At 49.1% G+C, this 17,222-nt stretch overlaps 1 protein-coding gene across 1 annotated transcript in view; it reads right to left on the bottom strand.

The window, feature by feature from the left end:
* Nucleotides 1-17,222, bottom strand: part of LOC311193083 (serine/threonine-protein kinase TNNI3K) — a gene marked incomplete at its 5' end in the record, with an annotated part of 46,263 nt that overhangs the window by 26,248 nt on the left and 2,793 nt on the right. The window contains 5 exons of the mRNA XM_084265809.1: nucleotides 2,870-3,008; nucleotides 4,447-4,545; nucleotides 10,931-11,041; nucleotides 14,466-14,563; nucleotides 15,784-15,869. Coding sequence (XP_084121935.1) covers nucleotides 2,870-3,008; nucleotides 4,447-4,545; nucleotides 10,931-11,041; nucleotides 14,466-14,563; nucleotides 15,784-15,869 — 533 coding nt within the window. The remainder of the gene's footprint in view (nucleotides 1-2,869; nucleotides 3,009-4,446; nucleotides 4,546-10,930; nucleotides 11,042-14,465; nucleotides 14,564-15,783; nucleotides 15,870-17,222) is intronic.

Raw genomic sequence — 17,222 nt, forward strand, 5'->3', positions numbered from 1 at the left:
TCCTGACAGAATACATAACCCGAGTTGGGAGCAATCACATTGCATTACTGAGTCAAGGAGTCTGGAAGGTGTGAAAGAAAGAAGGAAATAGAAGTTGTTAAAAATAAAACCAGAAATGAGAAATTCCATGCTAAATCAATTCTAAAAAAATCTCAAGATATTTAAGGCACTTTAAGTGACAGCAGCTGGTAATGACACGCTGCTCCCTGAGATACATTAATGATCTCAAAATGAATCAGGAGCTTAAAGGAGCCCGATCGATACCTCAGGAAATGTGCTTGAAAGATGGTATGTGATTTCTGAAAATACACAGGATTTTCTTAGCTTTTCCCTACAGAGTTTATGTTAAAACAGATGATGAGGTGAGAATCTGGAGAACAGCCTGCACTTGTGTGCAGGGCGTTATGCACAGGAATCTGCAAAAGCAAACGTTTGTGAGGATATATACATGGGCAGGACATTTGTTTTGTACTATTTTCTTAAATAATTGGGCTGGGCTGAAGAACATTGGCAATGGTTAGACTGTTGCTCTATTTCAGCAGTACTCTGACCTCTTCAGCCCCATTCAGTGGCCGCTGGTTCTCTCCATGCCCTGGCCTCAGAGCTGATCAACGAGTCGGGTGTTAAAAGGAGGAGTTCAAGTCTATGACACCAATTACTGCTCCGCACAGAGCATTGCCTGCGTTCCTTCAGGTGATTCCACCCGTTCCTTTCATGCTGGGTGCTGAAGAGCTGTTCCTCTGCTGCTGCATTTACACTGGGTTTGAAAGCAGGCTGCTTTGTGAGCAGAGGGCTTCCCGCTCCCAGTCGCCTCTTTCTATGATTCTGTGATTCTTTTTCCCATGCTGAAGATACTGGTTTTGAAGAAAAGAACCTGAAACAGCGTCCTAGATTCTTTTCCTTCTGGAATAAGCTCCCTGGCTGATCGTGAACCTCCCACTGCCTTGTTATGACGAGCCAGTGCCTCTTCTTCTCCCCATCTTTATTATAATCATATCAGCTCAGCGCACACACGTCAAGACTGAAACATCAAGAGCCAACTATTGAACAAAGTCCTTACAAATCTGAGTCGTGCTGCTTCCTTCATGCTTCCCTTGCTGTGTGTTGGATGTGTGTACCACAGGCAAGGCTCACAGAGAACACGGTGAATGGATCCTGTTAAAATCCAGCACACTGAGGAGAAACGCAGCGGGTGCCGCGCGCAGAGCAGGGACAGGGGTACGTGCGTGAGTGCTGCTGCTCTGGGCACCGCTGGCCACAGCGAGCAAGGAAGCAGCCTCGTGGGCTCCTGCCCTGGCTTTTGCAATGGTCAAGGAGTGAAGATGCTGTGGAGTCAGTGCCCAGGAAAGTTGGCTAGAGCAGGAAGAACCTGTCAGCTGTCCCAGGTCAGTGGGGCATCAGACCAGGTGAGACTGGGAAAGAACCGACCCCTCAGCTTAATGTGTGTTCCAAATGTGGCTGCACAGAACCTTCTCCACCTTCCCCTGTTCTGCTCCAGGGTTTTCAGTTCACGGACAGATGTGTGCAGAGCCTGGAGCCAGGCATCAGATGGGATACAAGGTAGAGAAGCACCAACTGAGGAATTCTGATCCTTCCTGTAACAAGCAGGATTTTGCAGCAAATGATTTTTTTGTTTGCTTGGTTCTCTGTTCCTTTTTGTCTCAGTTCTGCTTTTCCAAGATCAGGCTGTGACACCCTAGGCAAAACCTGCTGAATGAAGTTTTGCCCTAGACTTCAGGGGGACCAAGGTTTTACCTTGTGTACTGTGGATATAAGTTACCACTAGTAATGATGTAGTCCAGAGGTGCATTAACGAGCAGGACTTGTGCAAGTTACATACTGCTCCTTTTCAAAAACCTTTTCTTTCTCTTATTCTGAAGATAAGAAGTTTCCAAATAATTGTAATGTTGGTCAGTATGGCAGAACCTCTGCATAAGAGATGCATAAACTTTAACATCTTGGTTCTAACATCTATAAGCCCATAGGTGGTGGCCACGAGTGCACATGCTGCAAGTGTCACATCAGTGGGAAAGTGAGGCTGGTGTGTGGTATGTTTTGTGCCTTCCTCATTGCTGACACAGGATCAGGAGGGGAACAAAAGAGCAGCATAGGAGCCCAGCAGTTCTGCTAGTTGTAAGCTAATGCTCATTACAGAGGAAAAGGTTTCAGAGTGCAGCACGTGTGAAGCACACAGCACTGAGCTGCAACCTCATACAGGCATCGGTGTGAGACCACAGGTAAAGCAATGAGCAGAGTCCCCACTGCCACTGCACCCCATAAGCTCACCAAGACACTTCTGTGTCTGCCTGACCCATCCTGTCTCCCCCCCACACACTGTCTCTGATAGATGACACCCCCCCACAAACCACACAAAGCTTCTGGAGCATAACAAGGCACGTGCTAAAAAGATCCATGCTCTGTGGAACCGTTTGTGAACCATTTGCAGTTTCTCATCCAAATTCTTTTAAATTACTTGCTGTATAATTGTGACTTAAAACCCTTCATCTGCACCTCATTCACTAGGAGTTCACTATGCACTGAGGTACCTTGGATTGGAGAAACACGGGGCCGCAGGTTCTCTGGCTGGGTGAGTGTCTCAGGAGGAATCCATCCCTGTACATTAATCTTAATTTTGTTTTCTGCTGCTGTTTTTCACCTCAGCTTATTAATGGAAACAGAATTCAAGTGAGATGACAAACCATGTGTCCAAACAATCACACCAAATTCTCCAACTGCAATTTCCATTTCACTTGCCCAAAGATGATACACAAACACAAGTGTCAGGAAGCTAAAGTCAAGGTTCAAAGCCTGGATCTGTTCATAAAACACAGTGTTAAGTTTGATTTTTTTAAAAAATCTTTTTCCTTACCATCAGCTTTGCTCCCCTCTTCCACCAAGAGCTTTGTAATGTTGAGAAAGCCTTTGGCAGAAGCCAAATGGAGGGGCCTGTCTCCAACTTCACCACTTGCATTCACATCAGCTCCAAACTTCAGTAAGAGGTGGGTTACCTGAATATTTCATTAAGGTTAATTAAAACATCCCATGACAATAAAGCTTTTGACAGAATCAGAGAGGATATTGCATCAGGTTATATTACATGTGGGCATCTCTTTAAAGTTAAACCCAGGAGATGAGATTCAACAGAAAGCTCATTTTTAAGTGGCATACCTATAAAAGCATTACATTTCCCAAGAGGCAGAGCTCACTCACTCTCTGAAGGGTTAGGCATGGCAAAGGGCTCGGCATGGCAAGGGCTGGGCACGAGACACACGTACTGGTTGAGCTGAGGGGTCAGCATCACAGCGCCAACGCCCTCGAAGCCCAGGGATGCTGGAGCCTTGGCTGCCTTTCTGAGCAGTGCCTCTTATCCCCAACGCACCACAGGAGCTCTCAGCATTTCACAGGACTCTGACTGTTCCTTCAGGAGTGGCTTATGGCAAGTAAGCAAACTAATCAGCCCAACACACAAGTTGATTCTTAATGTTACTGGGTGACGAGGAGCACAAAGAAGGGTCCTGGGAGCACTCCCTCAGCCACAGCCTTGCTGGCACCCAGCCACAGCAACAGAGCATTTTCAACCCTCTCTGCATCTGGACTTGGCTGTTTCAAGGTCTTTTCCTACAGCAGCTCCTCAGTGCACCCAAAGCAACCTGTCACTGGGATGGAAAACACACTCTACCCAGAGGTCATCCTTTGACACTTGAAACTGTCCCAGAACAGGAGCCTTTAGCCAAGGAAAGGTGTAGGGAGCGACTTGCAAAAAACCAAAGACAACCCATTATCACATCTCACATAAAAGGGCTATTCAGGCCAAAGGGCCACACTGTGACATTAACATATCTCAATTATATTTCAGGAAAAGAAAGAGAATTGGGACATTTAATGCCAGTTCTGGTCAGAACTCCAGCTTGTGTTTCAATAAGCCTGTGGTGTGTGAGCAAAGCCAGTGCTGCCAGACCAGCCAGGTGCCTGGTGCCCCAGGGAAACCCTCTGCTCCCCAGGGATCACTGCTTCCCTGAGCTGACAAGTCCCTGCTAGTTAGTGTGTGAGTTCCAAGACAACCTACAGAAACACCATTTCATTATTGCTGGGAAGGGACGTTCCGTTCCTCGGGGAGGGGTAAGAAAGCATTCCCACATTCCCTAGGGAATCTCTGGGGTGTGGGGTGAATGAAACACCAAACGAAACCTGCCCCTGGGTCCACGTCTGTTCAGAGGTGACCCAAGCTGGCGACCCAGTCACCTGGGGGGAAGGTACCCATTTCTGCAGGGTGCAGCACAGGGGGTCCCAGGGCAGGGATTTCATGTTGACACTGTCTCAGACCAGCCAGAGGTTGACTTACAAGTGTAAGCTCAGTGAGGCCCTTCCATGGTACTGCCCTGGAATGTAAAGCGGGTCTGTGTAACAGTGAGACCCTCAGCATCCCTCTGCTCAGCTCTGTGGTACCTGCTCGTGGCCGTAGTACGCGGCGATGTGCAGCGGGGTGAAAAACACTGCATCCTGCACGTTCACGTAGGCGCCGTGCTGCAACAGGATGTCCACAGCCTAGGAGCCCAACAGAGAAGCACACTCAGCAGCAGTACACACACAGACACGACCAGCCTGGTACTGAAATGGGGTTGTGAAACGTTACACCAGCAGTTCTTAAAAAGCAAAGAGCCCCCAAGACTCCAGATGCAAAGGTGAGGAGCCACATGCAACACGTAAAAGTGATTAACTTACAGTACTTTAACTGAACACTGAATGTCACTGATGCTTTATAAATAAGCCTGAAAGTCTGTTTGCAGTAAAAAGACTGGTTTATGAAGTGAGAGGCACAGAAATGACTACCTGGAGTTCCTCCTTTGATTTTCTTCCAACTGTTATGAGCAAAGAGCAATAAATAATAATAATAATAAACATACCGGAGATTTTAGAAACAAATTGAAAAAAGAACTGTTACATGTAAATGTGTGAAGGTAAATCCTCAAGGAAAACCCCCTCAGGACAAGTATTTCTTTGTATTTTAGAAGATAACAGTCCTTTGGCTTCAATAAATAACCCTAAGTGCTTTCTTCCAGATTCCCAGGTTTCGGGTCCTTCGGAGGCGGGTGTGTTCCCGGGCAGCAGGGGGTTAGCACAGCCTGGCTGTCCGGGAAGCTGGCAGAGAACAACCCTGGATGAACCACGCTGGCTTACACGTGGCAGCTGAGGGGCTGTTGCTGTTTTGAAGCACGAGGGGTCCTTGGGCACGCTGAGGGCTCCGTGGGTTACTGAGGGGCTCTGCATGTCATTTTGACAGACGAGGATTCCCGGGAACAAGTCGCAGCGCAGCGGGAACCTCCCTGGAGACCAGGAGTGACCCGGGAGAGGCACAGGGCAGCCTCCATGCTGCGCTGCTTGCTCCTGCACCCAGCCACCAAGGCTTCCACTGATGGTGCCACTTAACATCAGCTGTGCTGACGCACGCTCGTGTCACCCGCTGTCCAAGCTGTGGCCACCACGTCACTTCCCACAGGGGAGAGTGGGGCTGGTCATTCAGATCCACGCTCTCTCAGAGAGCAAACGCCTGTTACCAAGCAACATGAGTGCACAGGGATTACCTCTGCACACAATTTCACTTCAAATACAGTTTTTTCCATGGAACTGGCTGAATACATTCTGTGTAGGGTCCAGTCCCAACACACTCACTGTGTCTGCTGCCCGTTGGTTTTGGCTGCTCCACTTGTCCCAGCTGTGAGCCTGCCCTGGAAGCAGCACGGCAGACCCAGCACTGCCTCCTCAGATCCCACTGTGCATCCCCTGTCCGGGCAGCTCCCAGTATCCCAGCAGCTTGGTGGGCCAGAGCTGGGAACACAGAGCCACTTAGTTGGTGATTGACTGTCTTGGTGCCTTTTGAGTGATTCAGCTTAGACATCCTTCAGTGAGCTCCTATCCTAAAGCTGCAGTGTCAGCTGTTGCCTCTGGAAAGGCATCTCTGGACCTGGAGGTTTTACAAGAATATGGCTGCAACTTCTTTGGATCACTCTGGTTTCAACTTAGGCACATAACTTGGAGGCTGTAACACACTCTGGATGTGACCACAACTCTGATTCTCCTTCATTTCTTTGCAAGCTGCAATTCAAAATTAAGATTCATCTATAAGCTGCCAGGTGGATCTTCAAGACAAAACCCCCTGTGTTTAGCAACGTGGATCCCCCTCTGATGATAAACATAAAACTAGATGAATTTTGACACATTTTCCTGGGCTGTAGCAGTGGCAATCATGCTAGCTACTTTGTCATCTCCTGATAAAGAGAATTTTGTGAGTCAAATTAAGCAAACTCCACCCAACTGTAAATGATGAGAGGGGTACAGAGGCAGTCCTGATAGTTTCACAGACAAGCCAGCTCTCTAAGAAAGAGGAATCTTGGAAAGCCCTGAAAGTTGTCACAGGCATTACAGGCAGGTGGGTGTGCTCAGTGATGGGTGAGGACAACATGCAGAAAGGGGAAACTTCCGACCAAATTAACAAGCTGTGAAAGGGGCTTCTGCACGTTCTGAGCTCAGCTTGCTGATGGATGTACAACTAACTGTCTGTCTCAGGACAAGGTCTCTGTTTAATGTATGCTGCTCTGCAGGGCACGAGGAGACCAGCAACACACCTTTGCACATCCCTTTATCTGAGCTGCTCCAGTGAGATGGAACACAGGTCAGAGATAAACCAGTAATGAAAGATGCAGCCACAGATGACTTGAAATACAGTGTTCTCCCCAGGATTCCTCTTGCTATGGGGGGGGGGGGGGGGGGGGGCAATGGGTTATTTTAAATTTTTAAATATTTTGCTGATATTGGTAAATATTTGACACTATTTTAAATGTTTTTGGGCATTTTACTAAGAGGGAACTGTCCTGGGCAAGGAGGTGGCTGCACAGGTAACAGTATCACACTTCTTAAGTGCTGCCTGCACTTAGACTTATCCTGGCTTAAGCCCAGGTGACACATTTGCTGCACAGGACAGTTCTGGGGAGGAGGCAGAGCTGGAGAAGAGCCTTGCCAAAGATTCTGTCCATGCAAACCAGATCCATGCAAACTCCTTTACTGAGACTTAACTCTGTTTTTTCAAGTTGTGTTTGCAAACACCTCGTGGTCCTGTTCTTGGGCTGAAAAAGGCTTCCTTCACTCAGTCTGGACAGTCTGATGGCAGCTATTAAGAATAGCTATTGAGTTCAGAACACAGGAGTGGGATCCTCAGACAGAGGCAAGTTCTGAGCATCTTTGATTCCTCCTCATCTTGCAGGCTGTGCACTCACCTGCACTGATGCTGTGTGAACTCCATTTCTGCATTCCCAGTTCTACAACAACTCTGAGAAGGTCTGAAAAATTGGTGTCAGATAAAGCAAAGGGCTGGGAAGATGCAGCACTGGCATAAAACACAGGGAGTGAGAGGAGAAAATGGGGGGTTTGTGAGCCATCACATGAATTTAAGCTTTCAAGGCTCCTTAAATCATTTCCATGTTCTCCTAGTAGCAGAAAAATTCCAGTGAAGGCAGGAGGTGACAAACATGCTGGTCTAACATAGGAATAGTAACTGGAAAGGGATTAATTAATGCAGAAAGTCTGTAAGATGGGTCTGACTCCCTGTCTCCTAACAGGTCCTGGCTACAAACCCTCTCACAGTTCAGAGTCTCGGCTTGGCAGAGGCAGCAGCGCTGGTCCCTCCTGCCTGGCACCCTCCATCCAGGCACACATCCCCTCTCAGAAGCACAGCTTCAACTCAGGGTGCAACAGGCAATGACACCGGTTTTCCAGCCTGGCCATGCTGCACCACACGTCCAGTGCACGAGGCACAGGCACTATCCATCCAGCAGTGGCCTCCCTGGGTGGGAACATTTAATATTGTCACAACAGCAGACTAAATGAGGGGTTTATTGAACTTACTGGGTGATGGGTTTTAATGCAGTTGTCAGCTTACTTTATACTTCTTCATTCTCCCCACTGAGAGCAGCAATTTCCTTTACCAGATAAAATCAGCGAACAGCACAGTTCTGGGGAAGGAAAATCCAGCCCCAAGTCGTGGAGCACATGGAATATTTATACACCACACAGGCTCAAATGAGCTGGAACATCCAGCTGGTGCTGAGAGCTTCAGCATCCTCGTTCCAGAGCATGCTGGTGGTCTGAGGTGTGGTGATGGAGCAAGGCCACAGACTGACTCCTCAGGGAAATGGGGAGCAAAGCAATTTTTACAGCAGTTCCCTGTCTTTCCTTTAAATGTAGTCAGTCCTCTGCTGCAGCAAAAGTTTATGTTGCTTAGATTGGTGTGTATACCTCTGCAGCTCATTTATTTATTGGTATAAATAACTATTTATATCTTACTGGAATGAGGAAGATGACCCTGAATTTTTTTTCTCATTCCAAAATTTATTCTATTTTTAAATGGGGTGGGAAAAATGATTCCTTATTCCCACACATATTAATGAAATTTTGGACTGAAGAAGCTACTTAACCTAGCAGAGAAGCTTCTAAACTGACTGAAAGTTTCAAAGCTATATAAAGATGACAAGAAGCAGCCTGCACTTGGACTATAAGAATCCTCAGTCCCCAGAGAAGACAAACAAAAGGAGTTATGTAGAGACCCGCTGTCCTTGTGGAGAAGAGCTCTGATAATAGCCATTCCCAAGGAAGAAAGCTGTAGCCTTCTTCACACACACAGGCTCTCCAGGTAACACAAGGTTGCCACCAACTCAGCCTTTAGCACCAAACACGAACATGCCAGTTGGGTTTAGGAGTTTGGGGGCTGTAATGCAAAGATAAGGTCACGGGTATCCTCAGTTGCCCTGGTGTCCCACAGACCTGGGAAGGGTCCCAGCAGGCAAGGTACACACACACACACAGAGTCATACACATACAGGCTGCACGTACAGCCCTTCAGAGGGTGAAGCAGCATGACAGATTTCCACTAGAAACAGGGGGACCTTCAACTGACACAACCTCCCCCTCCCAGGACCCACCACCCTCTCGTTGCATTAACCAGCACTAAATCTCACCCCAAGTCTCCACTCCTCTGCTCTCACAACAGGCAGCCTTCTGCAGCCAAGCTGTAGTAGAAAGTTTACTAAGGGTGTAGAGGTCTCGCTTGCAGCTGCAAGAGTGCTGGTGTGTGAGCTGCTCAGGGCTGTGCTTGTGAAGCCTGGCTCATTCCTCCCAGTCACTGCTGGTGTCATCATCTGCATCGCTGTCCTTGGAGCCCAAGGGAATTTGAGACCTGCAGTGACATCAGGGACTGCCTCTGTCTGTGTGTACCTCCAGTGGAAACTCGGAGGGATTGAGTGCCAAACCTTGCTGAGTGTGCCTGGTGCAGTTTCCAAAAGCCTCCTGACTGCAGGTTCCAGCTGGGATCCACTGGTCCCTTTGGAAGCCCAAACAAAACAGAGAATCTAGTGTGTTGTTCCTGACCTGAAGGTCTGAGCATTTCCTCAGACTAAACACAAACAGTAACACAAAGAAACTCTAAACTGCAGAGATGAAGTGGTGTTGCCTCCCCTCAGCTGACCTTCAGTGGCCAGTGGCATCGTTTCCCAGGCCAGGTGTTTAATTGTCAGCAGGGAGAACTTCTGAAGTGTTATCAATGCCCAAACAGAACTGCCAGAACTGCCTGTTCAAGAACAGCATCCCCACCTGTACAGCAGTTTGTGTGTGTATCAGCTGCCTGTCTGACACTGCAGCAGAAGAGATGGATTTCTTTACACCCATCAGCTCAGTGGCTGCTGAGACTTGGGAGTTCATAAGACGTGTTCTTTCTTGCCATGTAGGCACACAGCAGTTCTCTGCTGAAAGCCGCTTTGTTCCAGCCATCCAGCCAAACCCTCACACTTGAACTGAATGTATAAGCCTAAGATGCACAACTAAATTCACAGCATAAAGGCAAATACTAACATCACCTCTGTTTCCTTCTTTGCACTTATTTTTTCTTGCATTTCTTACTGAACTCTCTGTAAAGAATTCTGATGCTTCTGTCTCCATAAATTAGTCCAGACTCTGCAGAAGTTAGAACTTTTACTCAAGCAGAGGACAAAAATCTTTGCGTGCTTAATGGACCCAAAGGAGATGAAAAGCAAAGCACCTGAATTCATGAGCACATTTACAGCCACAAACCCATCATTACCAGGGTGGTTTTGTACACCCAGCACTTTAAGAGATTAAAAAATAAATAAATTCCACTGAGTGAGCTGTTGCCAGGGTGACAGGAACGAGATGATGTGTGAAATGACTGAACTGAGGTGGCAAATGATAAGAAAACACATTCACGACTGACAGCACGTCTAGAAAGGGAAGGGCCTGATTACAGGCATCTAGGGAATCCCATCCCTCTCTCCCTTCCCCTGCTCCCCATAGCGATACATCTCCAGCCCACAGGAGACTGATCAGTATGGACGTTCAGATTCACGCTAGACTTACCCTGACAATAGCTCTCTCTGCAGGCACCCGAAGCAGAAAGCAGCCCTAAACCGAGAGCCTCTGTCCCTGTCTGAGGTGAGAACCACAGAGCAGAGCCCACGCCGGCTCGAAGAGGGAATAAAACTCCTTTGCTGGCCTTCCTTCCCACCAGAGAGGCAGTACTGGGAAGCCCCACTCCACATCCCGGCTCAGAAGTCCTGAGCGAGCCTGTTCCCTCCTGTATGGATGGGCTAACACTTTGTCACAGCTCACACACACACGCCACTGCAGGTAACGCTGCTGCAGCTCGTTACAGCTGACACACGCTGGCCCATCTGACACCACCGTTTGTTGCGAGGACTCTAACGGTGAGAGCTGAGGTGTGTGTGTCGTGCACATGTGGTCACTGCAAGACCACAGGCACAGCTGTGGCTCTCCCAGCACACACACAGCCCTGGCTGGAACGGCACCCACCCGAACAGGACGTCCTGCAGCACCAGTGCCTCTGCTGTTGGGACAAGGGGGAACGTACCTTGTGCCGGCCGGCGATGGTGGCGATGTGAAGGGCGGTCAGAGCGCCGTACCCCACTTGCTGGATGTCAGCTCCGCCGTGCAGCAGCGCTGTCAGCAGCTCTGTGTCCTCCTGGAAGGCATGCAGCAAAGCCTGTTACTCCTGGGGCCCGCACAGAGGAGGGCAGGCAGGGAGGGAGGCAAAGGCTGGCGTGTGCCAGGCTGCCCAGCGAAGGGACCAGCCGCCACCCCAGGAGCAGCAGAGGCAAGGGAAGGAGCGGAGGGAAGGCTTGTCATGGCACCAGGAGTCCTGTCCCACCGCATGAAAGCCTGTACCTAAACCCCATCTCTACTCTGGTTTTCTGATGTCTCCAGAGATCTCTCGGTCCCCAGCCCATTATTAAGTGCTCCCACAGGCTGTTTTAAATGTCAGAACATAAGAGCACCTAAGAGAGGAGAAGGGCACCCAAAGAGGCCTCAGGATACGTATACGGCACCTGTACTGAGTTCTGTGGCCTCGCTTCTCCCATCACCCCACTTCTTCCCTGTCCCACACACCTGCTGCTGGGCTTTCTTCCCGGTACAGGTACAGCCATGGGCACTGCCACGTGGCAGCAACCCAAATAAACATGAGAAACACGTTAAGAGCCACAGTGCCCAGGCAGTGTGACCACTCCTAAAGTCTCCTTTACGAAGGGAGAACTTAATCAGAGAACAGAGAAACAATTTGTCTGGGGGCAGCAGTGAACTGCAGGACAAGCCAGGCTGCCATCCAGGCACCATGGCCTGTCCCAGCTGCACCAACTCCAGCTATTGTCATTTTCTCTTCCTGGGGAGCCGCCTTCCATCATCACCCACCCCAGAGCTGAGCCCCCCCAACTTGTTTTCATGCTTCAAGCAGAAGCCACACAGCACAAGGGCAAAAGAGGCACCGAGTCTGTGAACTGCCTCTCTGAAGTGACACCTCAAGGAGGGCAGGAATGAATCGGTGCCAGAGGAAGGGCACTGAAGACACACCTGTGAAGCATAACACTTGTTCACACTGAAACAGCTTTCCTATTCCCAGGAAATATCAGGGGTTTCCTCTTTGGCAACAACAGACAAAGTTTGTCTCCCTTTTCCTACCACAGAGCTTCAGACCTGGGAGCACAGCCCTCAGTTGTGTAACAGACTGGATATTACGCAACTTGGGATGACAGGCTGAGCTTGAATTAACTTGAACTGTTCTCTTCTAATTAGTGAGCCAGGCCAGTTCTCCTAGCTGGGTTTTACTGCTATGGAACGTCACAAAATATTCAGGTTACAGATAAGAAGTAGTCAAGGAGTTCCACAGGAGGCTGCCCTGTCTCAGCACACATTGCTGTGCTGTTTCTGAGGAATCTCCAGGCTCCTTTATGTTTTACTTTGAAAACCATAATACAACAGAAACTGTAATTGGGTAAATCTTAAAGTCTTAAAATGTCACTTACAGAAGAAATGTTATATTGGATTTGATTTTACGTCTCACAATCCACACTAATTTGCTTAGCTTTGTGCAACCTGAAAGAGATATTGGATGGTGCATCACAGGACTCAAGTGATTAAATAAGTTGCTGATATAGTTTCATGCCTAAGTGGATGTGAGAGATTTATCAGCTTTACAGTGCAGGGAAAAGAGACAAACCAAGATTTGAGAGCAAAACGGGAACGATTCCCAAGTGATGAAAACATCCTGGCAGCCTGTGACGGTACAAAAGCCCTCTTAAACCCAGGGCTTTGTCTTTCAACTAAATTATTAATTGGAAACCATTCACTGGGATTGACATTAAAGAAGGGCAGGGAAATTCTTCTAGGCAGTTGGCTAATTATGCAGCATTGCACGGGGAAAGTTTCTTTTATGATTGCTGTAAACCCTCAGCTCATCCCACGATGTGTAAGGGTTTAATGCTGCTGCCATTTTACAGCTTGCACATCTAATGGGTACCAGTGGCTGTAAAATTAAACCAACACAGAAATTACAAGACATAATGCAAGATGCAGCAAGTGCTCGTGCTGCAGTAACTAGGAGAGGAAGGTAGCTTGTGGCACAGATACAGAGAGTTAAGGCAGGGAGCTGCAGAGCATCACACACCCACAGTGCACCACAACCTGCAGCCACCCCGCTCCTGGTGGAGCCTCCAGCCTATTTAGTGACCAGCTCTCTACTCACCTGGGGCACGCTCAGGGCCCCAGGGATGGCACTCATGAAATCCAGCACTTGGTGTAGGAAACTGGCTTAGCTTGTCCATAGCAAATACTGGAAATGGGGCTGTGTCTGTCTTCCCATCTCCAGACACAGTCCCTGCTGCTTGCACTGGGCTTCCTTTGCACTCCTGCCACCTCTGCAATAGCTAAAACATCACTACGTTGGGGATAGCTCAATCAGCATGTTGAGCTTCTTGTCCCTCAGCACCCCCAAGCCTCTCTCCTCGGGTGAGGAGCTTGCTGTGCCCCCTCCTTGCTGCCCTGCAGACCTTGAACTCCACCATTCCATGGTCACTGCAGCCAAGGCTGCCCTTGAGCTTCACATTCCCCACCAGCTCCTGCTTGCTGTGAGAACAAGGTGCAGCATGGCACCTCTCCTCACTGGCTCCTCTATCACTTGGAGAAGGAAGCTGCCATCAACACATTCCTGGACTGCTCACACCCTGCTGCATTGCCCCTCCAACAGATATTGGGGTGGTTGAGGTCCCCCATAAGGGCCAGGACTTGCAAACAGTACACACAGTCTCCCTGACCAGGTAGCTTGCAACAGACACCCACTATGTCCCCTACCTTTGCACTCCCCTTACTCCTGACCCATAAACTCTCAGTGGCTACTCACCTGTTTCCAGGCAGAGTATCCATCCACCTCCATGAAGTCCTGCTGGTCATTGACACAGACAGCCACCACTCCTCCTCATCTCCCTCACCCATCCCTCCAGAAGGGCCTGTACCCTTCTATTCCACCCTCCAGCCACAGGATCCATCCCACCACATCTCCACACCACCAATGAGACAGCAGCTCTGCAGGTGGGTGTGTGCCTCCAACTCCCCTTGTTTACCCCCATGCTAATTGCATTTGCATCTCAGCTGGGCCCCAGGGAAGCTGCCTGCCTGGAGTGGCTGTAGTTCCTTCATGCTCTACTTCAGGTGCTCTCCTGCTGACGTGGGGTCCTCCTCCTCCTCCTGGCTCTGGGCATCTTTAGGTTTAAAGCCCCCTTCACCAGCCTGGAAAGCCTGTGGCTGAAGATGCTCTTCCCCTGCTGTGGCAGACAGACCCCATCGGCCCCAGTTCCTCACAGCGAGTCCCACGGTGCAGGCAGCCCAAGCCCTGGCTGTGGCACCAGCCCTGTGGCCATATGCAGATTCACCAGACCCAATGTGCCCCTTCATACTCCTCCTCTGTGGCTGGGAGAATGGATGGACAAACTCCCAGTGCTCCGGAGTCCCTCACCACTGCTTCCAGAACTCTGTAACTGGAGTCCAACTAGATGGTTCAGACAAATAAGCTGCTCAGTTCTGATTTGTTTTAATCAATTCTATTCAGAATATCTTACCTTATAGGCTGCCAAGTGCAGAGCTGTAAATCCATTCCTTGTTAGCCTGGAGGGCCTCAGTCCTTTCAGCATAAGAGTTCTGATATGGGATTTGTTACCTTTGGGGTGAAAATGGGGGAAAAAATGTCATTCACAGGAAAGAATGTGCAGATGAAGTGAGAACCTTCCATGTGAGCTTAAAAGCAAAGAGGCAGCTCATCTGCTGGCCTGAGACAACTCATAACAGTATATCTAGGGGAACCCACAAGCAGAATCAGGCACCATGTCCTCATTGCTGGGGTGGCTGCAGGTCTGCCCACGCTCTGGCTCGCTCGCTGTTCACCCTTCCATACAGACCTGTTAAGGACAGCTGAACTTGTAAAGAAGCAAACCCCTCTTTTAACATCTAGAACTCCATAAATGAGCAGAAGTTTCCAGAATCTCTGGCTTCTCAGACACAGAACTCCTCTGTGCTTTCAGAGCTGGAGCACTGCTCTCCCCCCACACTCCGTCTCTACAGGGCAGGAGTCCTGAGGATGCTGACGAATGTCACCATGGGCAGGTAGCTTTACCCTTCTGATGCACAGTGATGATCTCCACAAATGTATCTGCCTCTGAATAATCAAGGACTCTGTTGGACCTAACAGCTTCTCTCCCTCCTTCAAGTGCTCACATACCACAGCAAATTAATTAACTGTGTATGTTTCATAGAATCCCAGCCTGGTCTGGGTTGGGAGGGACCCCAAGGGTCCCAGAGCTCCAACCCCCTGCCACAGGCAGGGACACCAACCTCCAGGCCTGGAGCTACACAAGGTTGCCCAGGGCCCCAGCCAACCTGGCCTTGAACACCCCCAGGGATGGGGCACCCACCCCCTCTCTGGGCAGCCCCTTCCAGCCCCTCACCACTCTCTCTGCAAAGAACTTCCCCCCAGTCTCTCCTCTCCCCCTTCCCTCCTCCAGCTTCACTCCAGCCCCCTTGTCCTGCCAGTCTCTGCCCTTTAACAAGCTGATTCCCCTCCTGTTCCTCTGCTCCCTTCAGGGACTGGAAGGTGCAATGAGGTCCCCACAGCCTTCTCTTCTCCAGGCTGACCCAGCCCAGGCTAGGCTGAGCAACTGACCCAAACTGATCTCGGACTGAAGAACCAGCTGTGATGGGGTTCGGTCCAGCTTGACCCGAGCCCCTTGGCAAGAGCTTAGAGTGATGCTCACAGGTGCTTGTCCAATGTCAACAAGGACAACAGCAGGAAATCCACTGGAAATGAGATCTTCCCACCAGTTACCAGCCAGAACCAATCAGTGGCCGTGTAAGGAAACGTTAAAGGAACATTCAAATACCTACCCCCACATATGCAGCATAAGTGAAGGAGAGAGAGGCCGTTTTCCGTGCGGTAATTTAAATTGACTTTGCAGAAAGCTTCATCAGAGCTGAAAAAAGAGATTTTACAGGTGATTACTGTGTTCAGTCTGTAGTGCAGTTTCTTTCATTTGGAAAAAATGTAAAAGAGAAATCACAGTGTGATTTTTTTTTGAGACACAGGGCTGAATTTATCCCAGTTTATACTCTGTATGTCCAGACTTACACTTTACTGGTTTCAAGCAAGAAGTCCTGAGACACTGTATGCTGAGCACTCCTGCTATTCAGCCACAGTGTATACATCCTAAATTCAGCTAAATTAGAGAAAAAAAGAGGAAAGGCTTCTCAGAAATATAAATTATACATAAACCCCAGTTTCTTTATTGATGCAATTATAACTAAGAAGTATGTTTAAAATCCCTGTATTTGCTCTAAGATGCTGAGCAGGACAGGCACAGAACGAGAGGCAAACAAGCTAAGGGAAAAGAACCACAAGGAGCAGCCTGGCAGAAAGTAAGCTTAGGTTCCTGGGATGAGGCTGGAAACACGGGACCAGCCACGTGGAAACGCTGTGGGAGCACGTGCACGGAGACAGGGAACCAAAGCTCAGGCAAAGTGTGGCAGCAACTGATAGGAAAACGTCTCTAAAGCCTTTGGAGGACTGTGGGTTTGTGGTTCTCATGGCACAGCGAGTCCTGAGCCGGTCTGAGAGGAGCGAGGTGGGGGCAGTGCCGGGACAGGGCTCTCACCCTGCTCCAAACACCCATCACTGCTGTCACCTCACGGTGCCCGATGGCACATGGACCCCGTGGTGCTCAGGGGATGGGTGGATTCTCTAGAGAGGCTTCTCTGCTTTGACTTATTGCACTGGAACTCCAGGTATTAAAACTGAATTTTCAAATGACAGATCCCACGTGCCAGTTGCCATTAACTTGCAGCCAGGTATTTCTGTTTGGATACAAACCACCAAGAGGTACCAGTTTCTACTCACATCTCACACGCTTGTGCTTAAAATCCTCAGGCGACTGAATGTCACTTACACCCTGTGACACTGCCAAAATGAAGCGCGATTTAGTGTTTCATTTTCTTCCACATCTTTGGTACAGTCTTACATTTCCACACAGCTCAATGATTTCACAGTTGTTTCTGGGCCACTCAAGGATGAAGTGAAGTAATTATTATTACCAGCACATTTCTAGGACCTGTAAACAGGACCCATAGAACACCCAGTCTGGCTTGTTGAGAAGACATCCTGCTTTTGTATTGGATGCTCTAGAACACACATAAACATGGTACAACCTATGTGACTTTATAACTCGTTCATTTCCACCCCCCTTCTCCTGCCATACAACACCTGCCCAGGCTCCAAAATAAAGTGCTCTGTAAGATAACCCTAGAAGAGCTGGCAGCAAGGGGCTGGGCAG

Source organism: Gallinula chloropus, assembly GCF_964237585.1.
Source record: "Gallinula chloropus genome assembly, chromosome: 6".
In the NCBI taxonomy this organism is placed as follows: Eukaryota; Metazoa; Chordata; class Aves; order Gruiformes; family Rallidae; genus Gallinula; species Gallinula chloropus.